Here is a 20,155-nt window from a genome sequence, read left to right on the forward strand (position 1 = left end):
GCTCAAAATGAATTCTAGGACATGGAATTCTTGTAGAACCTTGGAAATACTGTTCCATTGCCTCCTAATATCTGCTATCATTGATAAAAGTCTTTCTGCCAATCTGATGCAGTGACGCTTGAACAACACAGGTCAGAGGTGCTGACCACCTCCCCTCCATGCAGTTGAAAATCCACATATAACTTTTGACTCCCTAAAAACTTAACTACTAATAACCTACTGTTGACTGGAAGCCTTACCGATAATATAAACAGCCAGTTAACACAAGCTTATATGTATTATATAATTTATTTTTACACTAAGCTAGAGAAAAGAAAATATCAATAAAATCATAAAGAAAATACATTTACAGTACTGTAAAAAATTGGCATTTAGGGCGGCCGGGTGGCTCAGTCAGTTGAGTGTCTGAATTCGGCTCAGGTCATGAACTCATGGTTCATGGGTTCGTTCGATCCCCACATCGGGCTCTCTGCTGACAGCTTGGAGCCTGGAGCCTGCTTTAGATTCTGTGTCTCCTTCTCTCTCTCTGCCCCTCCCCTGCTCACACACTCTCTCTCTCTCTCCAAAATAAATATTAAAAAAATTTTTTTAATTGGCATTTAAATGGACCCTTGTAGTTTAAACCTGTGTTGTTCAAGGGTCAACAATTATTTATTCCTTTGCAAGAAACTTGTTTTTCAGACTTTTCTGTTTGTCTTTAAAGTTCTGAAATTTCTTGGGGTGCCTGGGTGGCTCAGTTGGTTGAGTGCCCAATTCTTGATTTCTACTCAGGTTGTGATCTCACGGTCCATGAGTTCAAGCCCCACATAGGGCTCAGTGCTGACAGTGCAGAATCTACCTTGGATTCTCTCTCTCTCCTTCTCTCTCTGTCCCCCCCCCCCCCCCGTGTGCACTTGCGCGCTGTCTCTCTCACTCTCTCCCTCTCTCAAAACAAGTAAATGAACATTTTTTTTTTTTAAGTTCTGAAATTTCATGTAGATGTATCTTGGGCTTTTTCTGGTTGATCCTTGGTGGAATTCAACAGCATCTTTAAATTTGGAGAGTTGCCATTGTTAGTTGTAGAAATTGTTCTTTTGATACTTTCCCCTATCCATTTCTGGAATCTGGATATTAGGTGACTATTTGTCCTTCTGGATTGATCTTTTATGTTTTAAATTTTTACCTGCATATTTTCCATTTCTATGTCCGCATTTTACATTCTGAGCCACTCCTTCCCCTTTATGTAGCAGTCCACTAATTTGTTCCTTATGTGGGTACAGTCAAGACTGTCTTGGTAGATTTTTTTCCATTTCAACATTTTTGTATTTGATTTCAAGGACTCTTTCTTAATGTCTGATTGCTTTTTTTGTCATAGTACCCTGTTCTGATTTTTGTCATTAGATTGATATTAGTTTTATTATTACAGAGCCAAAGAAACCTGAAGAGATATGTAGAATCCATTCAAATAATACTTTCCTGCTCATGTGAACAAAAATATTGCCAAAACCCTTCATTCTGTCTTTAACAATCTAATTTGCTGTTTAGCCCTTCCATTTTTTTTCTTTTTAAGAATTGAATACATTGAACATATGTACATGGTCAGAAGAATCATATAGGACTGCTTCCTTATGCAATTTCCAACTCCCAAAATCAATCTGGGAGTCATTTCAACCATTTAGCTGTCTATTTTGCTATTCACTAACATATTGCTAGATTACATTCTTACATTGTTTCTAGATTTTTAAAATTTTAGCTAGAAGATAAGAATTTAGGTCTTTGATAACACCACACACACACACACACACACACACACACACACACACACACACACCACATATGTTCATGTTCCATTCTCCCAATACAATTTACTGAATTTTCTGGTACGTATCTATTTAAGGGCCAATTTGTGCTTAACAATCTCTGAAGGACTTATTCCCCTCCTCTAGATACAGGAAATTGTAGAAATGTAGAAATGTCTAAGAGTGCTTCATTTTTTCCCATTTAAGGACTGTTTTTCTATCAAATATTGTGAAATATACATATAAAACTGTCCAATCTTAAAGGTCTACAACCAAGCCTATGAGAACACTATATGTGATGGATTATTTTCCAAAAGTGGCCGCAAAAAAAAATTCTGGTTCCTTACACTGTTCCAGAATTTTGCCACTGTCTCATCAAGAGGTATAGTTTATTTTATCTCCCTCTGAACTTGAGAGGCCTTTGTGTCTGCCTCAATGAATAAAATGACACAGAAGCAATGAGGGTGGAACCCTCATGGATGAGATTAGTATCTCCAGAAGAGGTTCCAGAGAGATCCTTAGCCCCTTCCATTATGTGAGGACACTGTGAGAAGGCAGCAATCTGCAACCCGTGGCAAGAAGTCACTAGAACTTGACCAGACTGGCACCCAGATCTCAGACTTTAAGCCTCCAAAACTGTGAGAAATATATGTTTGTTGTTTATAAGCCACCTGTTGTTGAAAGCCAACCTCTGTGCTCCAGAGCCAAAGCATAACACAAAGACATAGTATGGGGACACAGAGGAACGATAGTTTATTACCTTGCCAGGCAAAGGAGGCTGCAGCTGGCTAATGCCTTCAAAAGTGCACACCTGCCCTTTATTATAGGAAAATATAGGATGTGGGCGGTTTTGAGAGGAATCTGGTACATGCTGCCAGCCACATTTGTCATGTCTTTAAGGTGGTTTCATGACTAGTTCTAGTGCTGGCCATCCGAGTCTCGTTACTAAGTATACATTGAGGTCAGCGAGATGCCAATACAGATACTGGGTTCCTGGAACAAAGGATTCTACAGAAAAACAAGTGAAAGGGAGGAGGAGGCTTCAAGAATGAGGAAGAGAAAAGTTTGTTCAGTTTAAAGTCAAGCCTTGCCTGGGACGCCTGGGTCGCTTAGTCGGTTAAGCATCCAACTCTTGATTTGGGCCCAGGTCATGATCTCACAGTTCGTGAGTTCCGGTTCTGTGCTGAAAGTGGGGAGCCTGGTTGGGATTCTCTTTCCCTCTCTCTTTGTCCCTCCCTCACTCACACATGCTCTCTCGTTCATTCTCTTTCTCTCAAAATAAATAAACTTTAAAGTCAAGCCCTGCTAAAGTGTTAGCATGTCCATCTTAATTTCCATCCATCTTTACATCTATAGTGGTTTCACACCCAGTCTGGTATTTTGTTATAGTAGCCCAAACAGAGGAAGACAAGCTAGGTCACAAGACTGTCTGGCTTCCGTCTGTCTCTCCTCTTTCTGTCTCTCTCATCACTTGTGCCAATTGCCACATGGAAATTATCTTTCATTTCTCACAAAGAGAGGAGTCCATGTCTATAGCTGAGTAGTTTTCTTAGCCCTTCCCCCCCCACCCCACATAAGTTTAAAGGTTCAAAAGGTCTCTTTTGTACTGTTCTGTATCTTTTAGTCCAAAATGATACAATTGTTACAACTTCTTACAATTTATTTTTTTTATTATTACATTTGTTTATTTTTAAATGTTTATTTTTGAGAGGGGGTGAGAGAGTGGTGGAAGAACACAGAGAGAGGGAGACAGAGAATCCCAAGCAAGCTCCATGCTGTCAGCACAGAGCCCCATGCGGGGCTGGAACTCATGAACCATGAGATCATGATCTGAGCAGAAACCGAGTCAGAAGCTCATCAGACTGAACCACCCAGGTTCCCCTGTTTATTTTTTTTTTAATTTAAATTTTAGTTAACATACAGTGCAATATTGTTTTTAGGAGCAGAATTCAGTGATTCATCACCTACATACAACACCCAGTGCTTATCACAAGTACCCTCCTCAGTATCCATCACCCATCTAGCCCATCTCCCACCAATCTCCCTCCAATAACTCATAGTTTGTTCTCTATTATTAAGAGTCCCTTGTGGTTTGTTTCCCTCTTTCCTGTTTTCTCCCCCCCTTCCCATATGTTCATCTGTCATTTCTTAAATTCCACATATGAATGTAATCATATGGTATTTGTCTTTCCCTGATTGACTTATTTTGCTTAGCATTATATATTCTACCTCCATCCGTGTCATTGCAAATGGCAAGATTTCATTCTTCTTGATGGCTGAGTAATATTCTATTGTATATATTTATCCATTCATCAGTCGATGGACATTTGGGCTCTCTCCATAGTTTGGCTATTATTGATAATGCTGATAAAAAACATTGGGGTGCATGTACTCCTTCGAATCTGTATTTTTTTTAATCCTTTGGGTTAATATCTAATAGTGCAATTGCTGTAGTTCTATTTTTAGTTTCTTCAGGAAACATCACAGAGTGATGTTCTCCAGAGTGGCTGCACCAGTTTGCATTCCCACCAACAGTGCAAGAGGGTTCCCTTTTCTCTGCATCCTCACCAAAACCTGTTGTTTGTTGTTAATTTCAGCCCTTCTGACAGGTGTGAGGTGATATCACATTGTGGTTTTAATTTGTATTTCCCTGATGATGAGTGATGTTGAGCATATTTTCATGTGTCTGTTAACTATCTGGATGTCTTCTTTGGAAAAGTGTCTATTCATGTCTTCTGCCCATTTCTTAACTGGACTATTTGTTTTCTGGATGTTGAGTTTGATAAGTTCTTTAAAGATTTTGGATACTCTTTATCAGATATGTCGCTTGCAAATATCTTCTCCCATTTTGTTGGTTGCCTTTCAGTTTTATTGTTTCCTTCACTATGCAGACGCTTTTTATCTTGATGAAGTTCCAATAGTTCCTGTTTGCTTTTGTTTCCCTTACCTCGGCAATGTGTCTAATAAGAAGTTCCTGAGGCCGAGGTCAAAGAGGTTGCTGCCCATGTTCTCCCCTAGGATTTTGATGGTTTCATGTCTCACATATAGGTCTTTCATTCATTTTGAATTTCTTTTTGTGTATGGTGTTAGCAAGTGGTCCAGTTTCTTTTTTTTTTTTTAATTTTTTTTTTTAACGTTTATTTATTTTTGAGACAGAGAGAGACAGAGCATGAACGGGGGAGGATCAGAGAGAGGGAGACACAGAATCTGAAACAGGCTCCAGGCTCTGAGCTGTCATTACAGAGCCCGACGCGGGGCTCGAACTCACGGACTGTGAGATCATGACCTGAGCCGAAGTCGGCCGCTTAACCGACTGAGCCACCCAGGCACCCCACAAGTGGTCCAGTTTCATTCTTCTGCATGTCGCTGTCCAGTTTTCCCAACACCATTTTGTTGAGACTTTTTTCCATTGGATATTCTTTCCTTTTTGTCAAAAATGAGCTGACCATATAGTTGTGTGTCCATTTCTGGGGGTTCTATTCCATTCCATTGATCTATGTGTCTGCTTTTGTGCCAGTACCATACTATCTTGATGACTACAGCTTTGTGATATAGCTTGAAATCTGAAATCATGATGCCTCTAGTTTTTTCTTTTTCAGTGTTGCTTTGGCTATTTGGGGTCTTTTGTGGTTCCATACAGATTTTAGGATTGTTTGTTCTAGCTCTGGTGGTATTTAGAAAGAGATTGCATTAATTGTGTAGATTGCTTTGGGTAGTATACACATTTTAACAATGCTTGTTCTTCCAATCCATGACCATGGAATGCTTTTCCATTTCTTTGTGCCCTCTTCAATTTCTATAGTTTTCAGAATATAGATCTTTTACCTCTTTAGTGGAGTTTATTCCTAGGTATCTTATTGTTTCTTATGTATCAATTTATAAACAACTCTATGAGACAAAGGCCCATCAGGAAATCTTGTCAAGATGGGCTCTTCTCTACACTGGGCTTCTGAGGCTGCTGAGCTATATCCTTTCTCAAGAATGGCTGCAACATTTCTGGTTCTGCATGCTCTTCCAGATGTTTGCCACTCCTGCACAACAGCCACTATCAACCTCCAGATGTGTGTGATTCCAAAAATTCCAACCCCTGCCCTTTGAGCTGACCCAGCTGTGACTGTAATGGAGTAGAAAAGTGGTCCATGCCAAGCTCTGACCTCAATGTAGATTCCTAAGCATAACAAGTATTTTAAATCACTAAGTTTGAGTGGTTTGTTACAAAGCAAGAGAATTAAACACTATTAATACTTTGAAAGCCCCTTGTATGTTCCTCGTTTGTATCTTCTTCCTAACCCTCTAGAAGTAACTAGTATTCTAAATTAAGTACTAATAGGGGTGCCTGGGTGGCTCAGTAGGTTAAGCAGCTGGCTCTTGGTTTCAACTCGGGTCATGATTTCACAGTCCGTGAGTTGGAGCCTTGCAGCAGGGTCCAGGCTGACAGCCAAAACCTGCTTGGGATTCTATCTGCCCCTCTGGTGCTTGTGTTCTCTCTCACTCTCAAAATAAATAAGCTTAAAAAAACTAAGTACTAATAATCCCTCACTTTTTATTGATTTTTAAAAAAGTTTTATTTAAGTAATCTCTACACCCAACATTGAGCTTGAATTGAGGACCCTAAGATCAAGAGTCACACGCTCTTCCAACTGAGCCAGCCAGGTGCCCTTCCTTTGCTTTTTAAGTTAATTTCACTACATATATCAGTAACTCCCAACAATGTTATTGTATTTACCTGTTTTCAATAAACAGGTTAAATCATACTTTTGGGCTTACTTTTTTGTACATGACTTTTGGGATTGATTGACACTGGTATTTTGTTCCTTTTTGTGCGTTACATAATAGGCCATTGGGTGTTTGCACTGCAATTTACTTATTCATTCTCCTGTCAATGGGTATTTGGGCAGTTTTTCTTTTTTTTTTTGTTTTTTTGCTTTTACAGTGCAGACGTGAAGACTTTAGTATGCTTCCTGGCACATGTACAAGAGCTTCTGTAGGGTAAATAAGCAGATATATGCACATACTTTACAATGTAATGTAAATTTACTTTCTGGAGATGGTTGTTATCAACAGACACCCCCACCTTCAACACACATCCTGTTGCTTCACATACTCTGCACATGGTAATTCAAATTCTATCATTCCAGTGTTTCTGCCTCTTTAACAGACTTTTAGTAATCTCTTATTTCCCCTTCCCAAGCAGATGCTGCAAATCCTAGAGCATTCTGGAGGATGTGTGGTGCAAATCAGGCTGCTCCTCAGCTTTCTCTACTGTAGGCTAAGTCAGCCTTCTCAGGTTTGCTAAAATGATCACCACTAATGTGTTTTCCAGCTTTCAAAATTTTGTGGCTTTCATTTATTTCTCTCCCATTATTTTTGTCTTTATGAGATAATGCCTTGAACAAACTTTTGGCTGCTTTAATGATGTCTAAGGGAGTTAGAATTAAATGTATGTGTTGGAGGCATGATCTTCCACCATGGATTTTTAAAATTTGTTTTTCATTTCTAAATATTGTTTTGGCTTGCTTTTATAATTTACTTGGTCTTTTTTGCTATTCCCTTTTCTTGCTTACTTTTTGGTCCTTTTTTTTTTTTTTTCCCTTAAAACCTATCATAATTATAATCTGGATGTGACAATTTTAGTATCTCATACTGTCTTTCAGGGTCTATGTGTGTTGCTTATCTCTGACTTGTTCAAGTGGCTTGTTTCCTTGTGTTTGGTAATTTTGTCATCTCATATATGGGTGAGCTTAATTAGGGGTGAGGTTCTAAATTACGGGTCAGCAAACTATGCCCCAAGGGCCAAGTTTGGTCCATTACCTGCTTTTTAAGTGTTCTACTACACTACAGCCAGGCCCATTCGTTTATGGACTGTCTATAGCTGCTTTTGCACAATAGAGTTGACTAGTTGCTAGACACAGGATGGCCCACAAAGTAAAACAAACATTTACTTCCTGGCCCTTCACAAAAAAGTGTGCCAACTTCTGATCTAAATTATGGATATTTTGGGGGGGGGGGCTGGGTGGCTCAGTTAAACGTCCAATGTTGGCTCAGGTCATGATCTCGTGGTTGGGGAGTTCATGCCCCCATGTTGGGCTCTGTGCTGAAAGCTCAGAGCCTGGAGCCTGCTTCAGATTCTGTCTCCCTCTCTCTCTGCCCCTCCCCCACTCACACTCTGTCTTTGAAGAATAAATGTTAAAAAAAAAATTACAGATACTTTTTCCAGAAAAGATGTGTATTTGCTTCTGTCAGAACAGGGAGTGGGGTAGGGGGTGAGGGGCAGAACTCAGGATCTGCACCAACTTTAGACTTCTTTGAAAACTCATGTCAGACTCATGAGCCCAGCAACAGATAAAGGCCTTCATGGTACCTACTGATTCCACTATATTGCTAGAAGCAGCAATATGGTATCTTCTCTGACTATATTGTTCTGATATTAAGACAGTAAGGATCTTTTTCATTTAAAGCGTGGATCCTTTCAACCTAGAGACACATATCCCTTCGTGGACCTTTTCTTGTATTATCTAATAATTTCCTTACCTCAAGCCTTTGTTTTCTTTAACTCTTGTTATTATAAAATGTTAGGCCTCCTGATTTGATTCTCTAATTTTATTTCTTACTTTATCTTTTGGTTATACTTTCAGGGGGAGTTTCTCAAAAACTTTATCTTCCAACCCTTCTAATGAATCACTTTGGCTATCATTTTTAATTTCCAGGGACAGTTACTTGCCCCAAATTTCCCTTTTCTTTAATGTTTATTCATATTTGAGAGAAAGAGAGAGTGCGAGCGGGGGAGGGGCAGAGAGAGAGGACACACAGACCAAATTTCCCTTTTCAAAGCATCCTGTTCTCATTTAATGGATACAACATCTTTCAAAATATTACCTCTGGAGGTGGATATTTTTCTTTAAAAATTTTTTTTAATGTTTATTTTTGAGAGAGAAAGACAGAGCACGAGCAGGGGAGGGGCAGAGACGGAGGAAGCCACAAATCTGAACCAGGTTCCAGGCTCTGAGCTGTCAGCATAGAACTCACAAACAGTGAGATCATGACCTGAGCTGAAGTCAGATGCTTAACCAACTGAGCCACCCAGGCGCCCCTGGAGGTGGATATTTTTCTGATCCCTGGATTATATTTGCCTCCCCTGGGACCTAAGAATGTCTGTTCTTTTAGGTACTGGAGATTTTCCTCAATTATCTAGTGATCCTGGTTCTAAGTTCATATTTAATAGTAGGCACTAAAGACCTGAACAGAAACCCTACGTATATGTATGTATGTATGTCTGTATATATGTGTGTGCATATATGTTTATATATATACATATATATAATTTGGAAATTTGTTGGCTTCACTGAAGAGTGATAAAGTAGCAAAGAGGCTTTTCGTCAAGGTGCAACCAAAAGTGAGTACCTGGAGATCTTTTCTCTAAGGCCAATTAATTTCTCTGAAGAAAAAAAAATCCTGGCAGAGAAGCCTATTCCAATGGCCAGCATTGTGGGAACATGATTAGGGAGCCCATATTCAGAATGCAGATTTTCACTTAATCTGTATTTTCAACCCTTAATATAACTAATCCAAGCTGTTATCCCTGGTACCCTGGAAATCCTCGGCTCTTCCAGTTCATTTCTAAAGAGAATTAACCTCTGCCTCCTGCTCAAAAAGCTGGAAGGACAAAAGTGGTCACTTGACCTGAGGGTAGAAAAAGATAATTCAATAATTCTGTACACAGACCTGCAACCAATCTTTTCTTTCTTTCTTTTTTTTTTTAAATGTCCCAAGCATCATCTCTGAATATGAACACCAGTTCTTCCAGATACCGAGCATCTTTTCTGGCTACTGGCATCTTTCTCACTGAACTGCCTTTTGCAGGCACTCTGATTAGAGCTTCCTTGATTCCGGCTCTGCTAATAAGTCAGTTAGTCTCTCTCTACCTCCATTTTGTTTTCTAAGAATTTACTGAATTTGCTTTCCTTTGATTTCTTGTTTCCTGTTTCATTTCTCATTGTGTGGTTACACTTTACACATTGTGTTATTTTACGAAGACTTCAGGAGAGAAAATAAATTAATAGTTAATCTGCAGTTTTAGCTGAAAGTCTTCAAACTGAGTTGTAAATAATCCTAAAATACTGGATATGGAAATGTTTTCCATGCATTTCCCTTCCTAGAAGTACTTTAATAAATTCTGTTAGAGATTTCTTAACAGAACAAATGGATGACCAAACACTCTGAAATCAAATAAATCGACATTTTTAATGGTCACATTTTAATAGAGTTTTAAAAATACTTCCAAATATAACTACAAATTTATTCAGGAAAAATACCTGAAAGAAAAATGTATCTTAATTAACCATTAGTATATTATTTTAAAGAATTATTTTCCTGAATCCTTGGCTTACTTCAATGGGTTTATAAAGATATAAACCTACTGATTTTTCCATTTGAATATTTCATACTAAATGTAGTTTTTCCCAGTTGATAATTATAAATAAAACTGTTGATAAAAATTACATTTAAAATAGGGGAAAAATTTTCCCTTAATAAGTTGGTAAAGACTGAAAGTTGATACTTTTAAACTTCTGATTTACTATAAAGTAACAATTAGTAAAATCCACATCCTCCCCTAAATTCAGCTTTTCTTCTGTTGCAAAAATCTTTATAAAAATGTACTCTGAGTGCAATAAAATCTCCATATTTTTAAAAAATCAACAAATACATAAACCAAAATTCATTATGACAATCAGAGCAAGGAAAGATTTAACAGTTAATCAGGTTTGCTGAGGAAAACATTACTGTGGAAGGCATCCAGGGAGTCTAAAATGGTTTTGTTGTGGCAACAAGGCTTCAGGTTGATGTGCATACTCTTGTTAAGATAGCTTTCCCTCCTTTAGGGTGAAATATCAAATATCAGTGCATATTCCTTTACATGTTAAAAAACGTAAATTTTTGAAAATTACCAATTTGCTTTAAAATAATTGTTTAACTCACCTTGAAAACACAGATTGGCTATGAGAAATCCATTATTTAACAAATTGGGTATTTCTAAGGACCTAAAAGAAACTGGCTAAAACTCATGGAAGGGTCAGGAAGTTATAATGCAGGTCAGGAAAGAGGGAGAGAAGTCAAATGCCGTTTGTGGAATGGAAAAGCAATAATTTTAATATCCATTTGGAAATACTGAAACATTTGGGGCTCAGTCTCTACTACTTTAAAACATAGCAGTAAACCAAAAATATTAAAACACGAACCCTACCTCATTCTCAAAAACAATTTTCTGCTACATACATAAATAAAAAGTGCTTGTAACTAATAATATACAACACTAAAAAAAGTCTTGAGATCATAAATGGCCTATGTCTCATTGCCAGCAATGAGAGTGGTATATGCTAAAGGTTCCATAATATTTACAAAAGACAAAAAATATATATATTCAGTTATTATTTCCTATGGTTCTAATGTTACCATTATGTCACTGAGAATAAAAGAATCTTCTTTTACGTGGTAATTAAAACAGATTATATATTAAGAGTAAAATGCAAGGAAATCCTCCTTAGGTATTTCTGACAATTAAGTGTTTGTACTAGTTCATAATGAAAAATATGAATAGAACACAATTCTGGAAAAAAAAAGACTAATTTATTTGTTTTATAAGATAAAATATAATAAGAGATCTTAGTGTAGATGCCAAGAAGTGACAGCTTAAGGTGTCCTCTTAACCAAGAATAAATTCATAATATTTCTTATTCACTTAAATAAGGCAGGAAAGGAAATTTTGATTCCTGATACCTGCCCAGTCACTTCAAAAATTCTTAAGAAGTTAAAATAAAAACACCTTGGTTTTTGGTTACTCTTTAAAGTCAAAATTTCCAGATACCCTGGAAGTAACTAGTTTAATTTGGTGTCATTTTGTGTTCCAGGAAAGAACAGTAAGTTTACACTGATATCTCAGATTTCAAATGCTGTGACCAATTATTTGTGAGTTATAATCTGCAGGTTCCATTTTTAAAATATGTGGGATGACACTGTCAATTCGTACATTGCCAATGAGGCCTTTGAAAAACAATTCTTCAGTGATAGTAGCATTCATCAATCGCAAAGCCGGTAATCTAAGTAGTAGTCTGGACAACCTGAAAAATAAAGGGGAAGGAAAAAACAAGGGGTAAGTAAAAAAGAGATTTAGTAGAAAACTAGGAGCAATTTCTGCATGTACCTGGTTGAAGTCTAATTTAATAAAGATCTAATTTTCACCAGTTAAAATAAAAACTTAAAAACTTAAATAACTTAAAATAAAATAAACTTAAAATAAATAACTTCAAATAAAACTTAAAATAAAAACTTATTCTCGGGGTGCCTGGGTGGCTCAACTGGTTAAGTGTCCGACTTTAGCTCAAGTCATGATCTCACGGTTTGTGAGTTCGAGCCCCGCGTCAGGCTCTGTGCTGACAACTTGAAGCCTGCTTTGAATTCTGTATCTCCCTCTCTCTTCCCCATCCCTGCTCATGCTCTGTCCTCTTTCTCAAAAATGAATAAACATTAAAACAAAACAAAACAAAACTTAAGTATTCTCAAGCCTCAGAATACATGACAATCATCTGGCTATAAGTGCAGTCTGACAGACTTCACTGGAAAGCCTTGCTCTTAACTGCTACACTGTGTTGCCTCCACTTGGTCATATGGAGCATGGAACTAAGTTATTAAAACACAGATCACATTATACATTTAAGGATGGCTTAGAAACTTGGGGCAGCTGGGTGGCTCGGTGGGTTAAGCATCCAACTCTTGATCTCGGCTCAGGTCGTGATCTCACAGTTCGTGGGATTGAGCCCCACATTGGGCTCTGTGCTGACAGTACAGAGCCTGCTTGGTATTCTCTCTGTCTCTCCCTCTTTCTCTGCCCCTCCCCACCATGTGCATATTCTCTCTCTCTCAAAATAAATAAACTTAAAAAAAAAAGTGGCTTAGAAACTCAGTTGAGGTTATAAGAACAACAATATTTTGTGTTATCAGGACACATGGGGCTCAATGGTAATCAAAAAGACAAATGGAAATGGTAAAGCAGGCAACAGTTACTACCGGGAAGAGCACAGAATATGGAATCAAGACCACTGGGTTCAAATCTTAATTCACCTGCTCCCCTACCTCTGTGAATGTGTGTTAGCCATCTCTCTGTGTTATGATGAAGATTAATGAAATGATCCCTGCCAGTTTCTATGCTATTGAGGATCTTAAAGGCAGGCCCATACCTTGCATGAAGGCATATTATAAGTTGAAAACTGCTGCTAATTTATTATTATTTTTAAGTCTATTTTTGAGAGAGAGCATATGCATGTAAGTGGGGGAGGGGCAGAGAGAGAGGGAGAGAGAGAGAATCCCAAGCAGGCTCTGTGCTGTCAGCACAGAGCCCCATGTGTGGCTTGATCTCCTGACTGTGAGATCATGACCTGAACTGAAATCAAGAGTCAGACACTTAACTGACCAAACCACCCAGGTGCTCTGATAATTTATTATTTTTAAATAAATCAGAATGTAAGAAACTGAGAAAGAGTTCCAGCGATCAGTCAAAGCACCTGGAACCTAATGGAAGAGAGGTCAGCAAAAACTATATGTCAAAGAGGAGGAACAATTTAATTTGTATAATGAGGTATAAAACAAGTTTTGAAACATTAAAAAACTGAAAGCAATCACAACAAAACCAACAACAACAATAAAAACCATTCCAAAAAGCTTGGGTATGTTTATCCTGCCCATAGTCTAAGGTCTTGTACCCAAACATTTGAGACCAACTGAAACCAGGATTAAGTCACCTTCCTGTAGCCAATACTCTCGTCCTCAAATTACTCAGTTCCTGTTTATTCCCAATAGCTGAGCTGCAGCAATAAAGCTGGTAGGAAGCAGGGTAGGAAAACCGGTTAGATAAACTAAGGCTGATTTTCAAGGTGGAACTGGCTTATAAATCTATTACATACTATCTATAAAATGTTATTTTATTTTTTAAAAATGTCTATTTTTGAGAGACAGAGCACAAGTGGAAGAGGGGCAGAGAGAGAGGGAGACACAGACTCCGAAGCAAGCTCCAGGCTCTGAGCTGTCAGCAGAGTCTGATGTGGGGCTTGAACCCTGGACCGCAAGATCATGACCCGAGCTGAAGTTGGACACTTAACCAAACTAAGCCACCCAGGCACCCCTGTAAAAAATTATTTTATGCAAAACATTCTTTTATTAGTTTGAAGCATGTAAAATTAAGAATAATATTAGTGAACACATTTATATAGCCCTTACTATAAATATATATACTATATATTATATTACATATATGTATACTATATATGTAACATACTATGTAGTAGGCACTGTCCTAGGCTATTTACATATATGAACTGATTCAACCACTATACCAATTGTAAAATGTGGGTACTGTCTACATTTAATAGAGAAACTGAAACACAGAAGTTGAATAACTTGCCCAAGGTCACACAGCTAGGGTCAAGAGTCAAACCTTGCCTGGTATTCTGGCTCTGAAAGCCATGTGCTTCACTGCTACTCTCCAAGATGGTTTCCTCTTCAAAAACGGAGTTGGAGCTTCCAAAAATTTTTTTCAAAGGACGTTATCAAGAAATACCTTGGTAGAAATATCCTAAACCAAATTTCTAAATTACCTATAAAATAGTCGAATGGTGTTTTTATTCATTCATTCCTATTTTTTCCCTTTTACTAATAAAATCCTTTATTTCAGTTGAAGAAAACAGAGTTTGGGCACTAGAGTTATACAACCTGGGTTCATAGGCAGGCCCTGCCATTTATGTGTAACCTTGAGTAAGTTATTTAACCTCTCTCTTCAGTTTCCTTATAGCATTGTAAGAATTGTGTGAAATACTACCTGTAAATCACTCACAACAATGCACTATTGCTTTTAAAAGCATTAGCTATTTCAAAGGTCCATGGTGACCAAAACACTGAATTACTCTTGGGATGGAAAAAAAAAAATAACAGATTCACAAAAAATTTTAGGATGTATTTAATTAACTAATTTAACTTGTAGATACCTGTAGGTGTCATCTGGGTATGTTTTGGTTATATAATCTTGGAATTCCACATATGCCTTTTCCTGAAATTTCTCAATTTGTTCCATGTTTTCTAGGCCTGGATGATCTGAAACATCAAAGAATACATTGTTACCCTAGTTCTAAATGCTCATTTAGTAAGGTACAGAGCGGGGCACCTGGGTGGCTCAGTCAGTTAAGTGTCTGACTCCTGGTTTTGGCTCAGGTCATGTTCTCAAGGTTCGTTGAGTGTGAGCCCTACATCAGGCTCTGTGCTGACAGTGTGTAGAACCTGCTTAGGATTCTCTCTGCCCCTCCCACATGTGCTCTCTCTCTCTCAAAATAAATAAAAAAAAAATATTGAGAATATTTAATAAAATAAAATTACATTGTATCACATCTGTGTTCTTTCAAACTTAAGGAAAATGAAGGTGGCAAATTGGTTGTGATTAAAATGTAGATATATATTATTAACTTACGTGAAACATTATAAGAAACGGTTAAAAAAAAAAAAGCTTTAATCATCTTACTGGAATCACTGAGTGTAAAAAGCAGGTTTTCTCAGATAATTTTATTATGATGCACAGGAACAGAAATACATACCAAAAAAAAAAAAAAACAGAGTCTAAAAGAACAGTCAATTTTCCTTATTCAGAAATTGATCATTGAACTTACTGTCATTTTACCATATGTGAAAGCTACAAACTGTCAGGAAAACAGGAGACATTTTTCTACCTGTTGGTAACTCTAATCAGATGTTTAGAAGTTTAACCCATTAACAAAACAATACTCATCTTTCATTTGCCTATTAGCGATGCCTAGCAAAATATGCCGAAGAATTCAAATGCTGATGTGACCATAACTATGTCATTTCGATGATTTCTTCAACTTTTTTTCTCATACTTAATGTCTAACATCCATAAAATTCACTGATTTAAAGTGTATAATTCAATAGTTTTTAGTATATTCACAGTTACGCAACCATCATCCCAAAACATTTAGAACACTTTAGATTTTTTTACCCCAAAAGAAACTCTGTGCCTGTTAGTAGTCACTTCCCATGCTCCTCGCTCCTTAGTCCCTGGTAACCACCAATCTATTTTATGTCTCTACAGACTTGCTTATTCTAGACATTTCATAGAAATGGAATCTCATAAAATGTGATCTTTTGTAACTGGCCTCTTTCACTTAGGATACTGTTTTCAACCATGGTGTAGCATGTATCAGAATTTCATTCCTTTTAATGGCGCAATGATATTCTGCTGTATGTGGATATGTAGATGTTACATTGTTTATTCCTTTGTTGATGGACACTTGGGCTGTTTCCACTTTAACTGCATCATTTTACATTCCCATCAGCAATGTATGAGGGTTCCCATTTCCCCATACCCCCAGCCACTGTATGGTAAATAAGAAGTAAATGTTTATGTAGTACCTGGACTGAAGAGTACTATTGCCTTCAGGTAGGCATATTCATATCCATCAATGCAGAGTTTAACCATGCTGTTGCAGAACTCCTGTAGTTTAAAGATGTGCTCCATCAATAATTTTCTTCTTTCTGTTGACATTTTATCTTTAATTAAAAACAAACAGACAAAAGCTTCTAGTTTTTGGCTAAAATGTATATCTATTTTTACCCAAGACATTTCCTTCTCAATAATTTCCAGTTTTGAATACAGCCAATCTATAAATGTTTAAAATTCTGTATCACTGCAAAGATGAAACTAATTAATGATCTTCAGATAGTGCTCATTCAAGGAAAAAACAAGCTGTTAGTAAACAAAACAAAAACCTGAACAAATTTAGTGTTTCCTTTCAAGATACATCTTTGAGAAGATAAGCTGTAAAGATAACCTCCTGAAAAACTGGCCTACAAGACTCAGATTTTGATAACAAGATTTAATTTAAGCTTAGAGTTTTTAAAAGTTACTAACACTACTAAAGTAGAAACAAACACTTAGCAAAAAACACTACCAAGACCAAAAGAAAAGCTGAATAGTTTTATAAGAACTTTTAAAATTTATAGTGTTTAAAACACATCTGATTAGTCAACCATAGCTTTAGTGAAGGTAGGCTGTGTGTAACTCATTAAAAATTCATGAGAAACGAATTAAGACCAAGAGTCCATAAGTAAGATAGGAATGTAGTGCTACCTTCTAGCAGGATCTACTGTTGATGACATTAAGGTGATTTTTCTGCCCTCAAACAGGAAATGGAAGATGACTTAAAAATAATGTATGGGAATGCAAGCTGCTGCAGCCACTCTGGAAAACAGTATGGAGGTTCCTCAAAAAACTAAAAATAGAACTACCCTACGACCCAGCAATTGCACTACTAGGCATTTATCCATGGGATACAGGTGTGCTGTTTTGAAGGGACACATGCACCCCCATGTTTATAGCAGAACTATCAACAACAGCCAAAGTATGGAAAGAGCCCAAATGTCCATCGATGGGTGAATGGATAAAGAAAATGTGGCATATATATATATATATATATATATATATATATACACACACACACACACACACACACACACACACATATATATATACAATGGAGTATTACTCGGCAATCAAAAAGAATGAAATCTTGCCATTTGCAACTATGTGGATGGAACTGGAGGGTATTATGCTAAGTGAAATTAGTCAGGGAAAGACAAAAACCATATGACTTCACTCATATGAGGACTTTAAGAGACAAAACAGATGAACATAAGGGAGGGGAAACAAAAATAATATAAAAACAGGGAGGGGGACAAAACAGAAGAGACTCATAAATATGGAGAACAAACTGAGGGTTACTGGAGGGACTGTGGGAGGGGGGATGGGCTAAATGGGTAAGGGGCACTAAGGAATCTCCTGAAATCATTGTTGCACTATATGCTAATTTGGATGTAAATTTTAAAAACTAAAAAATAAAAATTAAGAAACAAAAAGTACACACACACAAAAGAGTTGGCACTCAAAAAAAATAACTAAATAAAAATAATGTAAAACATGCTAAGGAAATATCACATGACTCCCAATTTGTAAATTATTCCTGAATTCAAAAAGCAGTTCTTCCCATTTGAGGATGGGGCATGCTTGTGGTTAGTCACAAGCCAACCTGAAGTTAAACATTTGTAAATCAATGACTGCCTATCTCCTCAAATAAATGAAAGCTGTAATCATCTTGGCATCAAGAAAAGGAGAGTCAAGATTGTTCTGGGACTGTTTAAGTGAGAGAATATATCCCAATGAACAATTTTGTTGTGCTCTGATTTGAAAATATTTTTGGGTGATTAATGGATGAATTTATCAAAATGTAGAAATTATCTCAAGCAAAAAGGGTGCTGGTACCTAAAACATTAATCAGATATTTAACTTCTACTTTATAAAACTGATGCTCTCCCCTCCTCTTATCTCCTAGAAAAGGAAATAAATAAAATGCTCCTTACCTTGCTGAAGGCTACCGTGAAGACAATTGACAAACGTTGCTAATATAGTTGCCACGTTCATCACTTGCCAGCACTGGGCAAGACCAAGAGTAAAAAGTTCATTCCAATAAGCTTTCACCAAAGATATGCTATTTTCTTGCCTATTAAAACAAACACAACACATATCAGATATTAATATGTATTTTATAAACTTTACAACTGATTCATCTATTTAAAAATAAAATATTACTTAACTAAAATTATTCTAGAAGGGCCAATTGGGCATGGACCTGGTCAATCCTGTCTTATATAATGAATAGCAACTGATGAGGAAGGCTTATAAATTTAAATATTAGCTAGCTTACTAATTAATCAGCCAGTTTATAAGAACAGTTGTAGGTAGTATTGCAAACTGAAAGTTAGGGCTTTAATCCCACATTTCATGGAAACAGATGGAATATAGATTATTTTAAAAAATATTAAAAGCAAAAGCATACATTTAAAAACTCTCCCAAGTTTTCTTTCGGTTTAAATTCAGGTAAGTGCTTTTTTTTATGTAAGGGTAACTAGAATGATTTGATGATAGGTAAGCAACCAACTTCCTGGGAGAAATGGTTTGTTCTGTATGTTTCAGATAGGATATTAGTATCCCTATGAATGAGATACCTAGGGGTGCCTGCTCATGCTCTGTCTCTCAAAAATAAATAAATGTTAAAAAATTTTTTATTTTTAATTTAGTTTTATTTATTTAAAAACAAAATTTTTTTAGTGTTTGTTTTTTTAATTTTTTTTAACTTTTTTTTTTTTTTTTATTTATTTTTGAGACAGAGAGAGACAGAGCATGAACGGGGGAGGGGCAGAGAGAGGGGGAGACACAGAATGGAAGCAGGCTCCAGGCTCTGAGCCATAAGCCCAGAGCCCGACGTGGGGCTCAAACTCACGGACTGCGAGATCGTGACCTGAGCTGAAGTCGGACGCTCAACCCACTGAGCCACCCAGGCGCCCCTTTTAGTGTTTATTTGTGAGAGAGAGACAGAGTGTGAGTGGGGGAGGAGCAGAGAGAGAGAGGGAGACAAAGAATCCGAAAGCAGGCTCCAGGCTCTGAACTGTCAGCACAGAGCCCAACATGGGGCTCAAACTCACAAACCACAAGATCATGACCTGAGCCAAAGTTGGACGCTTACTGACTGAGCCACCCAGGTGCCCCCCAACTGCAACTTTTTTTTTAAATGAGATAACGAGGATTTTACTAGGAATAATGAAAATAAGGTCCTTTCCTGAACTTCTGAATAAGAAATTTCAAGAGCATGAGGGAGTAGAAAAAAATATTGGAATAGAAGTCAACCAAGGTTTTTAAACCTACATCATCCACTGATTATCCATTTGAAATCTGGCTAATAAGAGTCTCAGGTCTCAGCTGCTTAATTATATAAAATGAAGAGACACTGTATGTCCTATATACCCTGCTCAGTTACTACAAGATGCAAACTTAAGAGTTAGGTGAGTAGGGCATAAAATAAAGTATATGCCAGGTAGTATTCAAGGCACTGGAAAAATAGCAATACATAGGATGGATTAAGTCTGCCTCCACGAAAAAGATAAACATAGTAAAGAAATATTATTTCACATATTTTATATAAATATTATACACACATGCATATAGTTATACACACATTAAGTTAGTTTCAGGTAATAAAAATTCTCCATTACTATAATAGGATGATGCATCAAAAAATGGGGAGTGTTCAGATAAGGTGGCTAGAGAAGGTCTGTCTGAAGGGCTGACATGTGAGTAGAGAAAGCTGAGAAAGAACTTAAAAAACAAAAACATGTAGGGCAGTGCCAATTTGTTTTGCAAATCAAAATTTATTTGAAAGTGAAGTTTAAATAAAAAGAAAATCAGTATTTTCAAATGTCCATATAAAAAATGA

At 37.0% G+C, this 20,155-nt stretch overlaps 1 protein-coding gene across 11 annotated transcripts in view; it reads right to left on the reverse strand.

Annotated features, from left to right (window-relative positions):
- Positions 1-10,000: 10,000 nt before the first annotated feature.
- Positions 10,001-20,155, reverse strand: part of NR2C1 (nuclear receptor subfamily 2 group C member 1) — a 47,117-nt gene continuing 36,962 nt past the window's right edge. For 8 of the 11 annotated variants that reach the window (XM_006933931.5, XM_006933928.5, XM_019835360.3 and 5 more), the window contains 4 exons: positions 18,246-18,385; positions 16,242-16,379; positions 14,810-14,915; positions 10,001-11,893 (listed from right to left, as the gene is read on the reverse strand). In XM_006933931.5, coding sequence (XP_006933993.1) covers positions 11,719-11,893; positions 14,810-14,915; positions 16,242-16,379; positions 18,246-18,385 — 559 coding nt within the window. In that variant the 3' untranslated portion in view covers positions 10,001-11,718. The remainder of the gene's footprint in view (positions 11,894-14,809; positions 14,916-16,241; positions 16,380-18,245; positions 18,386-20,155) is intronic. The other 3 variants (XR_006600976.1, XM_006933930.5, XM_045062174.1) reach the window with 3 other exon arrangements.

Source organism: Felis catus, chromosome B4, assembly GCF_018350175.1.
Source record: "Felis catus isolate Fca126 chromosome B4, F.catus_Fca126_mat1.0, whole genome shotgun sequence".
NCBI classification, from domain to species: domain Eukaryota; kingdom Metazoa; phylum Chordata; class Mammalia; order Carnivora; family Felidae; genus Felis; species Felis catus.